Genomic DNA, 18,346 nt, shown 5'->3' on the forward strand with positions numbered 1-18,346 from the left:
TATATTTCATAAGCCTTTCTGGAAAAGAGTGAGGAATAAGAAGTGAAGGCATCTAATATTCAATATTTAATGTTAATATTTATTAACTAGATCATATTAATTATTTAATATATTTAATTATATTAATATATTATATTTAATAATGAAGTACAATTAGTACACTAAATATTACAGAAATAAAATTACAAAAATAAACTGAACTCCCTGTGAAATATCTAGTGATATAAAAGGAAAATTCCACCAATTCTTTCATAATTCTGTTTCCATGAGCTATCTACATATTGACATAGCTTTCTAGATCTCCTCTTATGCAAATACTAATATAGACATAAACACATGTAGAATGAATGTGATTGTACTACATACATCATTCTTCACCTTGATTCCTGCAGAATGTGTCTTAGAATTTGTATTTTCTTCTTTCTTTGGATTTGTCAGTTTGTACAAATCTAGCTTTTTCTCTTTAATGTCTATATGGTATTCACTACAATAGGTGGTACACTATAATATTTTCTCCTATTGTCAGATAATTCAGTTATGTTAAAACATTTTCATGTTCTATAAACCCTACGTCTCCACCACTGGACTAGACTCCTCCAAGAACAGAGATGAGAAATCTAACTACTTGCTATATTTCAAATGTTCAGAGTAGCCCTGGGCAAAAAGCAGGTGCTCAGTAATTGCTTCATGGAGAAACAGGTGACGACTACTGCACTTTGCATGATTCAATGAACTTCACAAAACTTTCCTTTTTTATTTTACTTTTTTTAGGTGGTGCCGGGGATTGAACCCAGGGCCTTGTACTTGAAAGTAATCTACTGCTGAGCTACATCCCCAGCCCACGAAAGCTCTCTTTAAAACAATGAATGCATCCTTCTAAAAGTGATTCCTGTTACTCAGCACAACAGTAGTGCTTTGATGCAGAGATGGGTGGGAGTCATAATAAAATCGTTCACAATTAAGTATGTATTATGTGCCAAGAGTTTTCACAGATGAACACAGTAATATTCTTAGAAAATCTGTGAGTCAATTATTAATAGTCCTCATTTCACATGAAAGGAAATCTAGGCACAGAGGGATGGAGGAGCCTGCTGAATGGTCTCCAATGTGCAAAGTCTAGGCCTCTGTTCAGGGTCTGTTATTCACATATGAAACCTCCTAGGGAAAGGAAAGCAATGGGTGGTGGCCAGGGATGTGCTGAGAAGGTATTGGGCACCTGGAGGGTCTTATGCCCCAAAAATTCATCAATGAGCTCATTCTCTACACATGCCCAGCAGTCACCAGGTGTTGACTTAATTTCGTCTTCCTTACTCTGTGTTCTTTGATGTTTATAAGAATGTTCATCTACCTCAATCTCTATTCATAAAATGTTATTGTATAGGGAAGCTTAAATCTCCAGCAAAACTCAAAGCTCTGAAAAAAATTATTAAGTAGTATTTCTATCGTATAATATTTAAATACTCAGATTTGCTCTTTCTGAAGCTGAGGTGTACTGCTCTGAAGGAGGCATATATCTTCTCAAGGGACTCTCTCACCTCCTAGAGAGGTAAGTATGAATTTTAAAAAGGTGGGGATGCGACAGCTCAATTACAGAGCGCTTGCCTAGCATAGGATTAGATCCTTTGCACCACATAGAAAAATAAACAAGATAAAGACATGCTGTCCATCCACAACTACAAAAAAAAATTTTTTTTTAAAAAAGTACATTAAGATCTTTATGGTACATAAAATATCTGAAGGGCCAAATTAAGACTTTTAATATGGCTCAAGTGAAATGCTACTAAAAACTCATGCAATTCCAAATCTGAAGAATCAACAACCTCTTGTGTATGAATCTGACTTTAAAAAACACTGGTCTTGAAGATCAAATATCATTCTTAAGCACATTTGAAGATGTATCTGGAAAAGTCAGTTATTTAAAGTATATGAATATACAGTTTTATAATTTGGAAAAAGTATGACTTATGAATAAAAAACTAATTCAAAAAATATACTAGCTGCAACTCTACTAACCAGAAATCTCAAACAACTGGCACTTCAGTACTTCAGTTCAATGATGATTGATTTCTATACTGAGAAGCATAAAATATAAAATTTTCATGATAATTAAATTTAATTATAATCCAATTATTTAAACTTAGAAATACAATGAACAAAACTTGGTATGTGGAATAAGATTGTTTCAATTTGATTCTCAGCTTGATCCTTATCATAGACTCTGTGGCCTTTGACAATAGTTAATTTTCCTGATTTGAAGGTTTCTTTTCTGTAACATGATATTTTTCACTTGCCTTGACTATGTTTAAAGGTTGCTTTAATGTCAAGTGAAACAGTGGGCAAAAACTATTTTGTAAACTCTCAAAGCCTATGTAAATGTGCATCAGGCAATGGTGCTAATAAGAACTTAACTAGAGTACTGACCTGCTTCTGCTGTATGCGCTAAAGGAATATTTGGTGTTCTCGCTACATTTAGATGCTCTAAAAATTTAAAACTGGTCTCACATTAAGGAAAGTATGATCTTATGAGAGATTAGGAACACATTTATGGACTCATTTACTTCCCATTATCTAATTCATTTACCAAAGCTTTTCAAGATTACTAGTATTAAGCAACTAACACAGGGAACAACAAAGTCATGAGCAATTACCTATCATTTTCCTTTCTTCCATCTTTATTAGTTTCTCATTGTAGTTCCTCTGTCTCATAGTTCCGTGAGAATATATGCATCAGGCAATATGGAGGTGCTGACAAACTATTTCATTTTTGCTCTCAAAATAAACTTTCAAAGTTTTACTATTAACCTGATTATACAGAATCATGATCAGGCTGAAAAAGAGAAAAGAACTTCCCACTATTACACAGTAAATAAATGACAACATCAAGACTCAAACCCAGGTCAGGTCCAATTCTGCATTCTAATTATACCTCTGTATATATCACTTTTGTCTTTCATCATTTTATTATTTTAATCGCACGTTGCTTTTCCCCTTGTCAGTTCTTATGTTGAACATAATTGCCTCAAAAGACAAATAACCTAATAGAAAAAGAAGCAAGAGGCTTTCACAGGTACTTCCATAGTTATCAGGGAAATGCCAAGTGATACCACATGGGATGCTTCTACATAGCTGCCAGACTGGACAAAATACAGGATATAATACCAAGTCCAAAGAGGCACTGCTGGTGGGAATGTAAATTAATTGAACATCTTGGAAAGCTGTTTACCAGTATCTACTTAAACTGAATGTATGTATACTGTGTCCTAGGACTTGGCAAATTCAATCCTATATCTACATTGTACAGAAAAGCCTACATAAAATTCATACATCGTAACTGTTCACAGCAATAGTTGTTGCCCCAAACTGGAAACTATGCAAATGGCCATCACAGTAGAAAGGATGAGTTATGGTTTAATCACATAATATTATAAAGCCATGAGAATGATAAAGCAACAACTGTTTAGGTGCAACCACAGAATCGCATAAATGAAAGGATGAGTGACTAAGGTGGGCAAAAAGTATGGTCTGCATGAGTTTATTCATATAAAATTCAGAAATAGGAAGAATGAATTCATGATGCTAGAGGTCAGATGAATGAGTATCCTGGCGGGGAGAGTGAGGCAACTGGAGTCTTAAGATAAGCCATCTGATAATATTTGGTTTCTTGATCACACAGGAGTCTACTCTGTAAACTTTCCTCAAGTTCAATACTTAAAATTTCTGCACTCATGCTCCCATATGTACGTAGCACAGGCTGAGCTTCCCTGATCTTTTGACTCAACACCCAAAACATTTAATTTTAAAGCATTTCAGATTTGATGATGCTCAACTGGTATAGGTAAATATTCTCAAATCCAAAAAAACTCAAGAATCTGAAATTCTTCTGGTCCCAAGAATTTCAGATAAAGAATAGTCAACCTGTACAGTCATCTATCAGTATCCACAGGGTATTGCTTACAGACTTTCTCATGGATACCAAAATTTATATAAAATGATGCAGTATTTGCATATAACCTCGGCAATACTCCCATATACTGTAAACCATCTCTAGCGAACATCTAAAACAATGTAAATGCTATGTAAATGTTGCCTTTTTCAGGGAATAAAGATTTTTAAAAGGTCTGTTTTTGTTCACTACAGATATGTGTGTGTGTGTGTGTGTGTGTGTGTGTGTGTGTGTGTATTTCCAAATATTTTTGATCCACATTTGGTTGTATCCACATAATGTAGACCCTATGGATATGAAGAACCAACCATACTTCAATAAAAAGTTTCGCAAAAAGAGTACCCATCTTCTCTCTCCAAAGCATAATAATGTCAGAACTTTAGAAGTGTTTTACAGAAGCAGACATACAGTTTGCCACATTTATATTCCCTTTTAAATTTAAGTATTTATTCAGCCAATAACTTTTCCTGTTATTTAAAATACTATAAGACAGTTTAGGTAAATATTGAAATTACTCCTAAGATATAAAGCGGGGTTCAAAAAGAAAAATTGTAAGATGTAAACAAAACAATGAAGACTAGATCTGAAAAATAAAATTTTTTTGAAAAGAGTCTATGAACTGAGTCATATGGAGAAAGAGGGGCTCCAGTTTGCAGGGAGGGTCCACTACTCACAGAACAATTTTTGAATATGAAGATAACTGCAAACAGAATAGGAAATGGAGCCTAATAAAACACAGGCTTTGAAAAGTAAAAACCTAGAAATGAAGAACTATGGCACATGCATATAACTTTCTTTAAAACCCACATATCTTTCTGAAAGACAATGTTGGAGTAGGAGGAATTCTTAAGAAAGCTGTCACACTAAAAACAAGGTAGAAGAACTCTTAGAGGATTGAGATATACACACAGAGGTATGCAGCACTTAGCAACAGGGATACTGTCTGAGAACTGCATCATGAGGCAAGTTTGTCACTGTGGGAACATCAGGATACACTTAAACAAAAACCACCACATCACTAACATGAATCCTATGGGACTTGTGTTGTATGCGTGGCCCATTATTGACTGAAACGCAATTATACAGCAATGACTGCATATACATGTTGTGCGATTTATATACTATATTTAATCTGATATGTAATATATACTATCTATAATTATATGCAATAGAAACATGTACATAAATGTTGGAATTTATTACTGATATGATATGCCTCATCATTCTCCTAAATTGACAACAGATTTGAGAAAGGACAGCAGGACAGTCTAATGTGAGAAGGTCCTGAGCAACAGCACCACACTGGGGTTTGGGCCACCCTTTGTCCTGCTGTGGGCCTGGTTATCAATGATTAGCCTCCATCTCCAACAGCTCTGCAGGCAAATTGGGTCTCACTCATGGATTTAAATATAGTGGGTTCCTTTTTCTCCAAGAGAACGAAATATGCTTCCCATTTCACATATCTATGACTCTATAAAGAAAACGGAAATCAACATGCTAAGCTGTCAGAGAAGACAGGACAAAACAGCAGCAGGTGGGTTCCCAGTTAGAATGCCTAAGACACAAGGCTCTAAAATAAAGGAAAATGTATTTCTAGTGAGTGGGGTCTATGAGTTCCTCTTAACTTCAAAATAGATTTCTGCTATATTTCTCATGGTTCCTTAACCAAAATACATAGCAAAAAAAAGTTTGAAAATTAGCAGATGAACCAAATCTCTGTAGTTTTCAGTCATGATTCCAAAAAAATATGCAGATGCTACTGCCTCTTATTTATTTACATGTTTGATATAAGAAAAAGGACAAAAACAGTATCTATTGTTGCTTTGCGGCCATATTTTAGAAATATTATATACAATAGGCATTGGTAGCCATAGATATTTTTCTAAGTCACTATAAATAAAAAGAAATATATAAAGCTACGAATTCTTAGTTTTCATTATTCCATAAAATATACATTTTAAATTTCAAGTTACTTTTAATTTAAGATTTTCTTTATGTAGACAATTTTACTCACTGAAAAGTTTTAGTGCTTATTTGCAAATCTTATTAAAAAGCAATTACTTTTTTCTATTGGAAAAAAAAAATCATTTGCCCCTACAGATGTCGTAAAGACTCTCAGCTGGCTACCTCAGTACTACATTTACTCCTGACACTTCAACTGTTGCATTCAAAAGACAAATGGCTCCAAATATACAACAACTACAAAAACCTCCAAAGGAGCTTTGGGGGCTTTTGATTATTTCATAAAATTGAATCTCATCTTTAAGATCTAATAGGAACGTAATTATCCCTCCCCCGCCCCTCCAAATCCCAGTCTCCAACTTTATTATTTGGCTAATATCAGATTTTGACCTTGTTTGTCCTGGAAGTCTCACATCTCTCTCTCTTCTGCTGGCCAATTTCCCAAGGTCACAGATTTCTTTACATTATACCCTTAAGAATTGATTAGCTTTCTTTGTCAATTTTCTATTTGTTTTGCAGCCAGGAATTTCAAATCAGTGTCAAGCAATTCAACACTGCAGTCTGGCCAGCCTGCATCAGCCCTCCTGTTCTCCTTCACATCACTCCCTGAAAATAAAGTAACTGCTTGCAAAAGGGATATGAAAATCAAGCTTCCCTGGAGCCTGTCGGCTAGCGGACAGCACGGCATATTTCAATTAGCCTCCAATCATTTGAAGTAGTGATACTTCAGTATGTGTGAGAGTCTGCCTCATAGAATTTAATACTCAGACAGCCATTTTGCAAAAACACAGCAGGTCTACAGAACAAGGGCTATTTCTGTGAAATAGTCAGAGCATGATAAAGCTGTTGTAAATGCTGGCGCTACTGCAACAGCTCTCTCATCCATCAAACGATTCTCATCTACTCTTTTTCTGAGGCTGCTCAAGACACGATTTAACGTGAGCCTCTGTGGCTATCTTTAATTTGACAAACTCCATGGTATTTATCTCGAGAATTTTTTTCCCCCATGCCATAATTCAAACAGGAAAACAGAGCCACTCTAGGTAAAAGAGACAATCAACTGGTTTGAACTGATACAGATATCTGAGACAATGGACTTTCCAAACCAAATCCTGTGCAAGGAATTCCCCAACCTTATTAAAGTAACATGACACAAAAGATAGACAATAACATCTCTGGGAAAAATCTCAGAATCTCATAGACCTCAGGTGCCTTGAAAACTCATGGTACAAAATGATCGATCAATCTGTTTGGTTCAGCACAGGGATTAAAATATCCGAAAGAAGCAACATGCACCAGACAGACACAAATAGATTTTCAGCTCCTAGCCACAATTCTACAGCAATAGAAACTTACATAGGACACCCGTACTCGCCGGCGATGTACCAGCCCGCAGCACTGCATGAAGAGGGGGCAGAACGCAGTCAGCGTGTGGCTTCACCAAGCTGCACCGTGCCTTGTCTCCTCGTCACAGCCGCTGTCCATTTCTTCCCACCTTCCACTCCCAGGTAAGAGGCATGGGCTGATCAACACTTAGCTTCTGCCTGTTAGGTAGTTTCTACAGAAACCACCATTCCTGCAGGCATGCCAAAACTTTGTTCTCCCTGTTTGTCTTTTTTTTTTTTTTTTTTTTTAATCTCCCACCACCACCCCAACCAGGTAATTTGAGATCTTCTTCTTCAGGGGGCAGGTTGCCTATTGATTTCCAAAAAGTAGTATCTCTTTTCCTAAAGTAACTATTGCTAACACATACTCATGACTGTCCAAATCAGCAGAGTTTCTTAGCAACGTTCTTACAGTAGCCATGCTCAACTCGGGAGATTTTCAAACATCAGAGAGTCTTGCATTTCACGACCCTGCAGTACACTGAAAGGAGGCGGCCTACCCCTGCTGCTGTTGATGTGACTGCCTCTGAGAACGCGCTGCTCCTGCTGCTGCTGCTCGGCTGTTATTGCCTTCTCACAATGCACAAACTGGCAACAGCATCTTTGATTCCGTGTTACCTCTGTAACATTTTGGGCATATCTGATTTGCTAGTTCTCCCTCCTCCCCTTACCTGAAAAATTACCAAGTCTAGACTTTAATTCACTGTGGATTCCTAGGACTACAGAACCACCCTCCAATTTGTCAGATGCTTTTTCCTGCAGTATGTATTTCACATGAATTACAAGGAGGATTGATGGAGTGGGCTCAGGACCTTTCTCCCTCTAGCACCCCGCCTGCAGTTTTTCTGTGCTCACTGCCAAATACTCTTTCTTTCTTTCTTTTTTTTTTTTTAAATATACTAAATGCTGTTAAACAAACATAACTCTGGTAAGCAAATTTGATCAGAGTCAGATCTAATTAATTAATTACATACTATGATTTAGACACAATAAACCAAATAAGGCTACCTTCCGGGCCAGAGAGCTTACAAGTCAATATCCTACTTGTAAACTCTTGTTTATATCATTCCCTAAAGGCAGCTCTCAGAGTTGGAGCTGATCTTAACATTCTTCCTAAAGGACCATATACATGTCACACCTAAAAAGATGAATCATTAAAGCACTGGGGATTCAACTATTAATTTGATGATATCAACCATTCTAATAAGCAATGATTCATACAACCTTTCAGTGTGCCACAGATATCGATCCAAATTTGCACCCACACCCAAGTCACTTCATATACTGTTGTCACATAGGAAGGCAAATTAATGATCTCATGCCATAGATTAAGATCAACCACCGTTTTGCTCTTTAGGTTCATGGAATGTGAGATTCTGCTAATTCTCCACATTTTGCCAGCCTTTTCTTAAAAACCTACAGTTTAAAGTAACAGCTCTGTATTATTATTGTTATCATTACTCTTAGAGACTATTAGAGCCAGAAAAAAAAATATTCAGTTCTCTTATTTGACCAATAAAGTAATGGAGGTCCCAAGTGATTGTTTTGTCTATCAGCGATATGATCAATAGTATAATTAGTAGTCTTAATTTACATAATTTACAGTCTGAAAATTCTATAACTTTATCACATACTAATCAATCCTCCATGTTTTTTAAGACCCAAAAGGGAAATAATAGATTACTGAGAGAAAATAAGAGTACTTTTATAATTAAGTCAGAAACCTAAAGCAAAGAAAGATAAAATAAAATTTCTGAATTATACTGCACATTGGCTTTTGAATTAAGTCCTGGGGAAAACTCAATGTTTTCTGGTACATACACTATATATTTCTAGTAGACAGGATTTGGGTTTGAATTTTTTTAAAAGAAACTTCAGTGAGAAATATAGTAATAAAATAACACATATGATAAAAATTCAAGATTTTTTAAGCCCCTTCACTCATTTAGGAGAATAACTGAATAGAAATAAAGAATAAAAAAAACTAAGGTTAGAATAAGATGAAAACACTAAAGAAACAATGTATCTCTTGATTCTGAATTTGATTTGGAATTCACTTAACTTTCCATTAACCATGATATTTTTAAACATAATAGGAGAGAGATTCCCCAGTTCATTGGAGATTCCACCCACCTTGTCATTCAAAGATCTATGAAAGAATGCTGAGCACTAACTAATTGGATTCAGCAAATCTTTATTGAGCACCTTCTATTTGCTCAGCACTGTACTGAGGTGTGGGGATAGCAAAGAAAAAAAAAAAGCCCAGTCGACCTATGCCTCTAGGCTCTTATAAAACAACAGTGTAAGGAGAACAGTGTTTGGGAGCAATGGAACATCAAAGAAACAGTTCCTACGTAACCTGGAAGAAATGTTGAAGTCTGCAAAGGCAGGGACACCTGAGCTAGCCTCTGCAGGATGGCAGAATCACATCCAGTGAAAAACAGGGAAAGAAAGAGTCTCAGGCAATAGGGCATTAAATGCAAATGCATGGATGATTACACATAGTAGGTTCAGATAGAATATGCAAGAAGAATGTATATGGATTAAATATTTATGGTATATCCAGACAATGGGGATATAGCCAAAGTCTTCAAACTAATCCTAGTTCTCCCCGCCAGATTTAGTCCTTATTCTTGTGCATATGCTTAGCACTTAGCGCAGTGAATGACAGAGGGTACAAAAAATACTTAGTCATACCCTCAATATCTATTATTTTAACTGTAATATAATGGAAATATGGTTGTTGGTCTAACATAAATATCCCAGGTTCCACAACATGGATGGCTGAATAGAAATAAAGAATTTAAAATAAAACAAGGTTAGAATAAGATGGTCATTAAATTAGTTTTTAAAAATCAAGGTTAGAATAACACAGATGATATGTGACTATATTCTGGTCATGAAACAAATGACATGTGTCAATCCCCCCCCCAACCCCCCATTGTGTCCTTAGTGAGACTAGAGCATGCTTTCCCCTTCTCACGGGCCTCAGTGTAGACCAGCTGACGAGAACTGAACCAGCCACTTTTAAAGATGGCTGGAGATTCAGGAAAATGGAACAATAGGACACAAACAGCCCAAGACCCTCGGAGGGGGCACTGCCTTATCAGTCCCATGGTGGTTATCTTTGGACAGTACCATGAATGAGGAAAAAATAAAAAACTCAAACTGTTTAAGTCACTTTTACTTTAATCTCAGTTAAAGAAGAGAAAATCAGGCTTTAAAAGTATATGGAACTATTTCTAGAATGAGCCATTTACAGAATCCAAGACTGTGGGGTGGTGAGGAAAAGCAAAGAGAGGAAGGGAAAGAAGCCCCAGCTTGGGTGGGACCAGGAAGTGCCCAGGACACCACGGCCAGAGGCTTAGACTTCACCTGGCAGGGCTTTCCGAATTTCAGAAGTTTTTCGATATGAAAATACCTGTTGTTTTATTGAGAAGTAGGAAAAACAAATCTCCTCTAGATTGGTATAAAAATACTGGCCAAGAGTTCAGTGAGAAATTAAAGGTTTTTGAAATTCCACACTTGTCTGCGATAAATGCCTACTAAATAGTCACAAATAAATTCCGTAAAACCAGCTTCTTGGTTCATGTGGCTAAATGTTAAACCTAATGAACTGTTCAATTAGTTTTTTTAATTATAATACATGGTTCCTTAAAAGTAAAGTATTGAGAAATGGCAGTGAGACAGAAGAAAAAAATAACAAAAATAATGACAACATACATGATGTCAAGAACAGGTATTAAAAACAAAAAACAAAAACTCCAAGAGCTCTATTTCTGGGCAGTCTTACAAAGTCTGAGAATTCGTCTCTTCAACTACTGTTAGCCAGGAGAGATAAAGCACACAGTAGGGTACAGTGTTCCTCCTGAAAAAGAAAACTCTTTAATAAGAAAGAATAAGAGCAGAAAAGAGTCAAGCTCCTAGATGTTTAAATACAAGGGTGGTTACTTGAAGGTTGGAAGAGTAGAAGATGGGACAGGGTAAGGTAGATCCATGGGGACTAAGTTACAGTTAGGAGCAAGAAGTTCTGGTGCACTGTGGCACAGGAGGGTGACTAAATATGACAATCACTATAGATTTCAAAGAGATAGAAGAAGCGATTTGGAATATTTTTTATCTATAAAGAAATGATGACCATTGAAGATAGATATATTTAACATGATTTAAACATTTCATGGCACATACCTGTATGGAAACTTTATATGGTACATTACTTTGAATAATTCATGTTTTAATTATGTATCAGTTAAAAATAATTTGTTTTTAAAATGCCAAAAAGAAAAACAGAACTAGAGAAGCCTTCTGAAATGGAACCGAAGGTGTTCCACGGGAGACAGCTCTGCTTGGGTGTGTGCGTCTTGTGGCATTTCTTTCAGGAAAGGGGTCTCTGGCCTCAGATGCTGCAGCCCATATACTCCTGTCTCTCTTCCTTCACAGTGTGTTAGAACAGCATAATCATAAAAATAATCACATCAACATATCATTACAGATGGTAACTTCTGTGAATGAAAGGTCAGGGTGCTTTGAGCAGGCAGACATCTTGCAGAATTAGGAGGCAGAAAAGGCATTTCTAGGGGAATGCTGTAGCAGCTGAGGTCTGAAGGGGGACACAGAGGTAACCAAATGCAGGAGAGAGGAGGCAGGGGAGGGAACAGAGCCTCCATTCTTAGTGGAAGAAACATTATCCACAAAGGTCTTTGCAGGGGAGGGGAGACTGCTGAGGGATAAAGTAAGAGGGGGGGAGGTGACAAGAGGTTAGGGCGGCAGGTGATCACATCATGAGGACGAGCTGAGGATCTTTATACAAAGAGCAGTGGGATTCTATTCAGGCAGCCAAGAAGCATGTTCAGATTCGTATCCTTTAAAATACACACTGTCGGTAGAGTTGACTCAGATGGAAGATGGCTGGAGAGGAAGTGAGAATAGCTAAGAAATGGCTGTGATTATCCACATAAAAGATGACGTTACCTTGATCTATGGAATGGAGGCGGAAAGTAAGAGAAGTGGATGAATCTATGAGACATTTAGGAATTGAAACAAATAAAAAAAAACCACACAGAAATAGCAGCCCAGTGTAGAAGACATATGTTTCACCAATTCTCTCATTTCTGGACCTTTCCATCCAACACTCAAGTTCAGTCTCCTGTCACTCGATCTATGATCAGCTTTTATTTTCTTGTCACTTCCTGGTTTGCTTCCATTCTTGATTGCATCCTCATTCTCTCCTTAGGATCCAGAGCAGAATCCTTACATCTTCCATGTCAACCCCACTTTCTCTAGCCACAAGATCCACCACTCCATCTTATTCCAGCTACGACTACAGAACGGAAACCCTTTCTTTCTCTAGTTGTCCCTTATTTCTCACCAAGGCAGCTGGGTCCTCTTTGATCTAGAGAGGTGTTTGATGGGTTTTTCTGACCAACATTCCAGCATTTCTTCTCAGGTCTAAGAACAGCATCACGTTAGCTCCTTACTATACACGGGGAGCAAGCAGAAGTGAGCTAAACAGCAGCCCGAGGGGGAATCAGGGGAGAATCGTATTTGTAAATTACCAATTATTGTGTGTACCAGACGTCAAGGGTAAGTTGAAGGTATATTTTGTGTTACAGGGTTAGACAACACATACTGCATCAAGACTGAGTAAACCAGGTAACCCTAATAAACCCTCATTCTCTCATAGCCCAGTCACATTGACACAAGCGCTGTCCAGCAACAAAACTCATTCAAAGTCAAATGCCAGTCTCAAAGACCACAATAAAGAATCCTCTCACCCTCGGCAACATTTATTCAAAAATCCTTTTTCTTTGCTCCCCCATCACCTCATATCCCAAAGCCCCTGGAGAATGTACCCTTACTTCCCAAGACAAACTACACTAACTCCCCGGGGAACTTAGCTTCCTGACTCTCTCCCTCAGCCTAGTGCCCCAGCTTTTTATCGGACAGACTTTCATTACTTTCGCCTTCTTTCCATTTCCCCCATATTACCCATTACTCAGATTCTGAACAAGGAGAGCCAGCAAATTAAAAAAAAAAAAAGGAAAAAAAGAAAACCTCCATCTCTTTTCTTCTATACCCTGAACCCAAATTCTCTCCACCCAATATTAGATTTTGTACTACAGAGCAGCTGGCAATGTTGGAACATTGTTAGATGTCAATGAAAGGAGAGACCAAGCAGACAGAGGCCAAGTTCTCTTGGTTATGGGGAATGGGACACATGGAAGAAAACAGAGGGAAAAGATCAGGAACATTCATGTCTCAAGGCTTTCATGACACGTGATTTTTTCTGGGACTATATCTGGCCTTTTATTCATTATAACTAAGGGAACTTGGTCTGCATATTGCAAAGAAAATACTGACCCTTGGGTGAAAAAACATAAGACATACTATTCACATTAAAATATTTCATGAACAACTCTATGATGCAAACAGGACATAATAATATTTCCCAGCAGTTACATTGATTTCCTCTTGGATTGGAAAGATCAAGAAAAATACACATTGTCTCTGAATTCACCATGAAAGTCCTGATGATTTGAAAATTTCATGACGTAGCTATAAACTGTATGTATGTGTATTTCATATATATACACTAAAGGTCAAGGATTTTCAAAACGTAGGGGACAGTCTTCCACCTTCCCTGAGCTGTAGTCCTCCTGCCTTCCGCTGGTTTTCCTCTGAGCAGTTTCCTAAATCACCCTTGTTTCTCTTCAAAGTACTCCCTCTCCTGAACATTTCTCTTTCCTTTTCTTGCAAAGTCTGAAATTATACCAATTGCAAAATTCATTCTATGTTGCCAATGCCAGGTTATGAAAATTAAACATCTTTTAAATATAGGAGCTACAACATGCAAAATTACTCAAAACTGCATTTTCTCCCTAACTACCAACCTAGCTACCTGTCTGTCTATTCCCCATCTTGTTTTAGAAATAATGTAAGACAGTTTGTAAGAATAAAAGAAAATGTTTAAGTAGCATGAAATGAAAGAAGGATGAAAAGGGAGAAAACAATAAACAAAGATGGGGACACAAAATGGAGGCAGAAATGAGACTTTAAATGCATCCCATAATAACCAATACACTTCCTACAAATGAGCCGTGAATTTGGCTCTAAGCTTTCTAGCAGCCAACTCAAAAAGGGAAACTCGGTCAGTTATATAATTTACTGGCCATAAGCTTAAAATAAACCCAATGCTCAGAAGCACCACTCTGCTTGGCACCAACAGCAGACACTGAATTCTCCTGAAGCCCCATAAAAAGGAACATCGTGTAAAGACACAAACAGCACTCCTGACTGTGTCTTTACGGTAAATGCCACAGTGGGTTTTAGAAAGTTGCTTCTCAGGTTGGCCTTCAGAGGAAGTTAGGCACCCCACACCATGGCGACCATAGCATTGTTCAATACAATAATTGGGGTGGAGTATGGGGAAGGGAGGCTAGACCATACCCTCACCTCCTCACAGGTCTGGCTTGACCCATTGGTAACAATAATGACCAATAGCGAAAGAGCGAGCATTTTCAGATGCAGCTACTTGGCAAATATTATCCTCATGACAATTATGAAGAAGATCGTTATTGTTCATTCATGGGCTAAACTGACTTGAAGAGTCAGCCTCTTGGTTTGTGCCGCATAACTTCAAGCAACAGAAGTAGGATTGGAAGCCTGGCCTGTTGAATTGCAAAGCACTTGCTCTCCTCCTGTGGGATTCCAGAGTTTCAGATACATTCTTTTGGACATTGTTTCTTATCAGCGAGTTCTAAGAACTATTACAGGTCAGTGACCTTAAGACCGTTCAACACAAATCCATATGAATTAGCAATCATCAAGCTGGAGGTAGACAGAATAAAACATGAGTGTTTTATGAAACGGGGAGGCTACCCCATTTCAGCTGAGGGCTGTAATCAAAGCAAATGATGTTCCTTCCAAATATCCACCTGTCATTGATAAGGTTTAGAGAACAGGAAGAGGCAGTGGCCAGATGCTTCCGTGTGGGGCTACTTTGGGAGCAAGGACAAACCTGGGAGGGAGTTGAGTTCAAGCCCATCAGTAGTGGATTTTTTTGATCAGGGGTTAAGTTAGCAGAGATGGGAGAAACAGAGGAGGAAGTAAAGATGTATTTTTTTTCTAGTACAAAAACAATACAACCAGGTCTTTCTTCTAGGCTAGTCTCCTACAGTGATGCTAAGTATTTGGATATCTTAAATTTTAATTTGGTGCAAAGGCAAAACATTTTATTCCACAGCTACTGCTTGCTGAAATCCTCTCCACATTTATAACAAACAACTTCAAAGACATAAGATAAATCTGAGGACATATGGTAAATCTGTGGGACCAGTTAGAAAAGATGTGGTCAGATAGCCAAATGTTAACTTGTCATTGTAGCATATCATTACATTAGCTAATTTTCATGTGTCCTCAGGACTATTTTTGGAGGATTAGACACAAACAGGAGCTAAAAACTGAAATTGTATGTTTGTTTAAATGCACATATTTTTCTTCTTCTTCTTTTTTTTTTTTTTTTTTTGGGTACCAGGTCGAGGCACTTAGCTATTGAGCCAGATACTCAGCACTCCCACTTTTTAAATTTTTTAAATTTTGAGATAGGGTCTTGCTAAGTTGCTGAGTCTGGCTTTGAACTGGCAATCCTCCTGCCTCAGCCTCTTGAGCTGCTGGGATTGTAGGCGTGTGCCACAGCACCCAGCTAATGTAGTTTTTAAAATACTTTTTTAGTTTATATTATCTTAAAAGGAGGTAATGTAATAGTCCTTCCTGACTAATATGAAACCAAATGTTCTCAGATTAATTACTTTAGGAGGTGAAAGTAGCACCTTGGTGAATTCCACTAATGTGGGAGTTCCCAGAGCGTGTGTTAGCAAAGAAGAAATCAAAATCAGTCAATAGCAAAGAACCTGCTTATACTCACTTGAGCAGATTTCAGATGGTTTCACACAATCCAAAATCTTTCTTTTAGGAACAAAGCAAGAAAACATTCTTTAGAGCCATATTTTTGTATAGATTTTGTTAGGGATTTGTCAAGGATTTCATGGAAATATTTCCCAGATTGCCAGAATTCATTCTAAATTTGTTAGCTATTAACCTCGAATCTGAAAACATAACTGCTATTACTACTACTACTAGTGGGTCCTTTTCAAAATGTATTATAATACATTGGGTGGTTTCAATATTGGTTTTTGGTTAAATAAATGAATCAATGAATACTTTAAGTCATCTTTGACATTAAAAACACATTTCAGGGCTGGGGTTGTGGCTCAGTGGTAGAGCACTTGCCTAGCACACATGAGGCACTGAGTTTGATCCCCAGCACCACATAAAAAATAAACAAATAAATGTATTGTGTCCATCTCCAACTAAAAATTATTAATAAAAAACACATCTTAGGCCAAAGTCCAGGCATTGATAATAATAAAATAAATTTAGTGTAGATTAAGAAGCCCTTTAGAAAAAATAACTGCCAAAGAGGAGGAGGGAATGGAGGAAAATGTTGTTTCATTATAGTAATGAAAAAAATAGAATAAGCAGGAATCAACGGCAATAAGGATTTTTTTAAAAATAGAAAATTTGACATTAGTCCATAGAATAAAATGAAACCATTTTTACAGTTAGCTAGACACTTTTATAATTTATAAGTACCCAAATTGAGGGGGGGCGGGGAAATCCTATAGAGAAACTATGGAATAAGTATAAAGCTGCTTAAATAATAAAAATAAAATTAAAAAATAAATATGGTCTAAGGGAAACAAAATAAATTGGAGTTACTAGCTTAGGCTAGGATCAAAATGCTATCTTTGATCATTTTTTCAGGAAATAAAAGATGGGAAATTTAACAAATGTGTATTAACAATCACATCTTGAGGGCCCTCTGCATGCAGGCCAGGTCGAGACAAGGGAGATGCTCAAGTGAACAACTGAAAATCTCTGCTCCCAGGGACTAGGCAAGAACGGAAATATAAGCAAATATTTTAAAATGTCAACATGCAATGTTTTTGCATTTTATAAAAGGGATAAAGAATGACAGACAGGGACAGGTAAGTTTCTAACTTATTTATGGTACACAGAGAAAGTCTCCTAGGAAGAAGAGCTTTGAGAAGCAGAAAGTTAAGGAGATGTGGTATTTCCAGGGGGTAAAAAGAAAAAAAAAATTTACCCAAATGCCCTGAGGTGAAAACACACTTCCCCCATGGAAAAATCCCGAAAGAAGATGCCCATGGTCTGAGCCCATTTTAAGGCCAGCATCCTGATCATTTGGGTTCTTTAGGTCATTGTAGGGACTAGACTTTTATTCTGTGAGGCAAAGCCACTGGAGGGCTTTGAAAAGGACACGTGATTTGACAAACCTCTGAGCAGTGGTATTCTGTCTGCTATATGAAAACTGCAATGAGTTAATGTTGAAAAGAGATCATTGAGACTATTATAAAAGTTCAGGTAAGAGAAAAGGGCCTGATGTACGGCTTTTGTGGGGGAAAAATTATTGAATAATGGTTGGATTCTGGATATATTTTAAAGACAGAGGTGACCAGACTAAAGCCATGGAACTCCATTCTACCGAGAGGAAAAGGAGCCAAGAATGAGCTCAACTGGAGGAGGTGGAGGTCTAGCAACCTTGCAAATGGCAGTACCATTTCCTAAGAGGAGCACTTGAGAAGCATCAGCCTTGGACGAGAAAACAAAAAATACATTTGGCGGGGCGGGGGGGATATTAATGTTGAGAAATCTATAGAACATCAATGTGAAGAGGTTCAGTAGGCAATTTAGTATTCAGAAGGGAGGGAGTACAAGTAGAATCTTAGAAGTCATTGTACAAATGGTCTTTAAAACCATGAGTTTTGGTGAAATTCCCTTAAGATGAGGTCTATACACTGGTTCCTGGGGGATTTCACCATTTAGAGGTAAAGAGGAGGATCCAGAAAAGGAATGATCAGAGAGAAGGGTGGGCGGGAATAAAACAAAAAAACCGGGCATACGTGGTATTCTACAAGACACAGGAAATGACTTCCTTGGCCCACAGCCAGTATAAGATAGTTAAGAGCAAGACTGA

The 18,346-nt window shown here is 37.4% G+C and overlaps 1 protein-coding gene across 6 annotated transcripts in view; it reads right to left on the reverse strand.

The window, feature by feature from the left end:
* Cacnb2 (calcium voltage-gated channel auxiliary subunit beta 2) overlaps positions 1-18,346 on the reverse strand; it is a 343,227-nt gene that overhangs the window by 229,150 nt on the left and 95,731 nt on the right. The window contains exon 1 of one of the 6 annotated variants that reach the window (XM_040278347.2): positions 7,262-7,971. The exons of the other annotated variants lie outside the window; for them this stretch is intronic. Within the exon in view, the coding sequence (XP_040134281.1) occupies positions 7,262-7,309 (48 nt within the window). The 5' untranslated portion in view covers positions 7,310-7,971. Of the gene's footprint in view, positions 1-7,261; positions 7,972-18,346 lie in introns of those variants that run through there. 6 annotated transcript variants of the gene reach the window in all.

Source organism: Ictidomys tridecemlineatus, chromosome 10 (genome assembly GCF_052094955.1).
Source record: "Ictidomys tridecemlineatus isolate mIctTri1 chromosome 10, mIctTri1.hap1, whole genome shotgun sequence".
Taxonomy (NCBI): Eukaryota; Metazoa; Chordata; class Mammalia; order Rodentia; family Sciuridae; genus Ictidomys; species Ictidomys tridecemlineatus.